Here is a 3,408-nt window from a genome sequence, read left to right as displayed (position 1 = left end):
TTAAGAGGTTTTGTTTTGTTGTTTATAGTCAGTGAAACAACAGAAGAAGATGTAGAAGCTTTTGTCAACTGTTTAACAGAAAATTTGGTAAGTAATTAACCATTTGTTTGGACACAACTCTTTATGAATTATTTTTCTTAAATTTCGATTTTTATAAAACAAAGAGTTAAAAACGTATATATTTTCTTAATTTACTTTTATAATCACTCAAACTAGGAGTCACTGTTTATTACTAGTGAGTTTATCACAGGTATGTTGTTTACAGTACAAATACTTCAGCAATTGTTTGCCGAGAAACTTGAAAATTTGTCATGTTGAATTCTGAAATGGATAATGTGACATAATTCAGTTTAGTTATTTTGCTATTGCAGACTGCACAGAAAAATGTAGAAATCAAAATTAGTCAAATCGAAATCATGAGTTTTCTGATTCTGTATCATATCTTGTTTTATAATCATCAAAATATCATGCTTTTACTAAATGAATTGTGTAATTTTTGTAGGCAGTATTAGATGCCACAGTGGCTCAGAGATCTCGATTCCGTTCTGTTGTAGAGAGCAATCCTAATTTAATATTAGTTCAGTTAGATTCATGGGCTGGACTAGGAGCTGTAAGGTAAGGAATATGTAACAAGCACTTTTCCTTGGTTCCAATTCTGTTTTGGTTTAAAGTGACCTACGCAATTTTTCTTTGAACAATGTAAATTGTGTGATGCTACCAAAACATTGAACTAATATGGATGATTTTGTTTTCATCAGGCAAAAAATCTGCCATTAGCATCAGGTTTTAAACCAGCTTTCAAATCACTTACAAGTATGTTCTGGACAACAATCAAGAATTTGTGCGTTTTTAGGTATATACCAGATCATTGGTTGAATAAAGAAGAAACTGATAGAGCTAAAGTTGATATTAGTAATATTAATAGTGAATTGGTACATAAATTAAAATCTATGGATACAGCCTTCTCTACAGGTAAATATAATATAACACTATATCAATAACTATAAAAATATCTACACAAGGGACCTTATGCAGAGTATTAACTGCATATTATTGTGGTTTTTGGGTTTTCGGATTTTATTCTTCTGTACAAAATGACCTATGATGCCATAACACAAAGTGGAAAATTTTGATTAACATAGTCTTAAAAATTTCTTAGTCTTAAGGTTCTCTTTTTACCAAACAAGGCAAAGTGGACTTTTTTGTATGGTGTCTACAATCTCAATCTTAATCATTTTAATGATTTTGTCACCATGTATACATTAAATGTATGATATAGAAATTTCATTATAAGTATTATGGCTTTTAGAGGTATATATCAGTAGAAGTATCGCAATAATGACATTGACCTATTCTAGACTAAAGTTATTTTACACTGTGTGGGTGTTACTTTCTTACAAGATATATTATTTCAATAATGGACTAGGTATAATTATATTTGATATTGATGTACTCTATAATTGATATAATAAGACTCATAACTAAGTTACAAGGTAGCCATATATATATTCAGTACAAATTGATATTATATAAAATAATGTTATAAAATTAAAGCTGGATGGTGCTCAGTTGGGAAGGCAAAGCAGGGCACTATTTCAAAATGCCTTATGGTACTCTGCGATAGGGTTTGTCAACTCCTCATCCCTTTCAAAGAGTCCACTTAGCTAATAATGTTTATTAAGTATATCTATGTCTTTCTATCTGAAAGCTTCTTAGCTCAAAAGCTAGTCAAATTGCTGGTACAGTAGGTAGCAATTGATTGATAGAAAAACATATGTAAATGATAAATCATATGTTACTGTATATTTTAGGTCATTGTGATGATAACAGGGTATGTGTAAGGTTTGGTTTAATAACATCTAATACTGACGTAGAAGAACTAATAGCTCTAGTTCAATCTACTGGTAAAGAAATAGAAGAATCCTCAAAGGTATTTTTAGACTTGTAATTCTTATTTGTTAGTTGTAAACAAACGAAATTTTGAAACTTCATTCTGAAAAGTGATTAAAAGGTCTTGTACTTTGTAAATCTGTCTTCAGATGACCACATGATCCCTTTCACAATGTTTGAATTGCTTACTTCGTCTCAGGCTACTCTTTGAGACAAACTTGATTTCCTAAGAATGTATACAATGTTTATATTTAATGATTCATATAAAACATTATATTAACAGTGGTTTGATATATTTTCAGTATTTAGAATCTTTATCGGAAATTATTAAGAAGAATATAGAAACAGCTAATCAAGAATTACAGAAAGAAAATGAAAGTAAATTGTTACAAGAGGTAAAAGGGTCTATTTTGATTGGCTTTGACAGAAAATCTGAGCTACCATTTTATCCTTTGTAGGTGTTTACACTAGCCATTGATGGTCAAATTCTGACTGTTATACCATATCATCCAGATTTAATCAGTTCAGTTAAAAACAAATCTGAACAAAATTAATGAATTTGAGAGCAGCAATTGGCTCGTATTAAAGCAGATCTCTTAGAAATGACATGCATCCTACAGGCTACACCTTCAACATGGTCTATTGTATTTTTCAGGGTGTTATGAGACAAGTTCCACTTGTAGGCTCGTTAATTAATTGGTTGTCACCTACTAAAGAAACAACTAAAGGCAGAACCTTTAATCTTACATCAGGTAAACTATTTACTGTGGGTTAATGGGGCTTTGATTATGTCTCAGGAAATAGCTGTCATAGTTGCCAAGGTTACTGATGTACCTTTGCAGATGTCAGAAGTTAATGGCTATCATTTGATGAATGAAGCAAATTGACCCATCATTGTTTAAGATTCTATCATAATTGCCCATCCTGTTCATATATTGATAAGGTTCTCCTGCAGATATATCTTTCAAATAGTTTTTCAATATATTTTCAGTTGATTAGATATCTCAACTGTACATAGAGCATTTACTTCATTGTACATTGCAGTTGCATCAATTATTGATCAATAGCTCAATAAGTGATTTATATTGAGTTTTTTTATTTTCAGGAACAATTGAGAGTACAGAACCTATTTACAAATATCATATGCAAATTCAACCTAATGCATCAAAGCCAAGTTCACCCAAACCCCAATCGTCCCCTAAACCATCCACATCACCATCATCACTAGCTACACCTTTACCCTCATCACCATCACCAACAACATCACCAGCAACATCACCTGTAGAGAAAACAGCGGGTGACGTTAAAGCTGGTATTATAAACCAGACAGAAGATACTTCTAAATCTCCTAAACCCAGTGAGAAGCCAGCAGATTCAACTGGTCCAGCCACTTCTCCAGTAGAAGCTTTAAAAGCTACAGAAGCTGGAGAATCAGTGAAGGGGTAAGTTTTACTTTTTACAAATATTTGATTGCTATATTATTATGTGAAGTAATAACATTAGAACTAGTATTTTGAA

The 3,408-nt window shown here is 31.5% G+C and overlaps 1 protein-coding gene across 1 annotated transcript in view; it reads left to right on the top strand.

Moving 5' to 3' along the window:
• Nucleotides 1-3,039, top strand: part of LOTGIDRAFT_52276 (hypothetical protein) — a gene marked incomplete at both ends in the record, with an annotated part of 7,070 nt that extends 4,031 nt beyond the window's left edge. The window contains 7 exons of the mRNA XM_009061676.1: nucleotides 33-87; nucleotides 503-615; nucleotides 854-972; nucleotides 1,812-1,930; nucleotides 2,193-2,285; nucleotides 2,546-2,642; nucleotides 2,996-3,039. Of these exons, the coding sequence (XP_009059924.1) occupies nucleotides 33-87; nucleotides 503-615; nucleotides 854-972; nucleotides 1,812-1,930; nucleotides 2,193-2,285; nucleotides 2,546-2,642; nucleotides 2,996-3,039 (640 nt within the window). The remainder of the gene's footprint in view (nucleotides 1-32; nucleotides 88-502; nucleotides 616-853; nucleotides 973-1,811; nucleotides 1,931-2,192; nucleotides 2,286-2,545; nucleotides 2,643-2,995) is intronic.
• Between the last annotated feature and the right edge of the window lie 369 nt (nucleotides 3,040-3,408).

This window comes from Lottia gigantea (genome assembly GCF_000327385.1).
Source record: "Lottia gigantea unplaced genomic scaffold LOTGIsca_5, whole genome shotgun sequence".
Classification (NCBI taxonomy): Eukaryota; Metazoa; Mollusca; class Gastropoda; family Lottiidae; genus Lottia; species Lottia gigantea.
The sequence above is the reverse complement of the archived record's forward strand: the minus strand, read 5'-3'. Positions and strand labels throughout refer to the sequence as shown.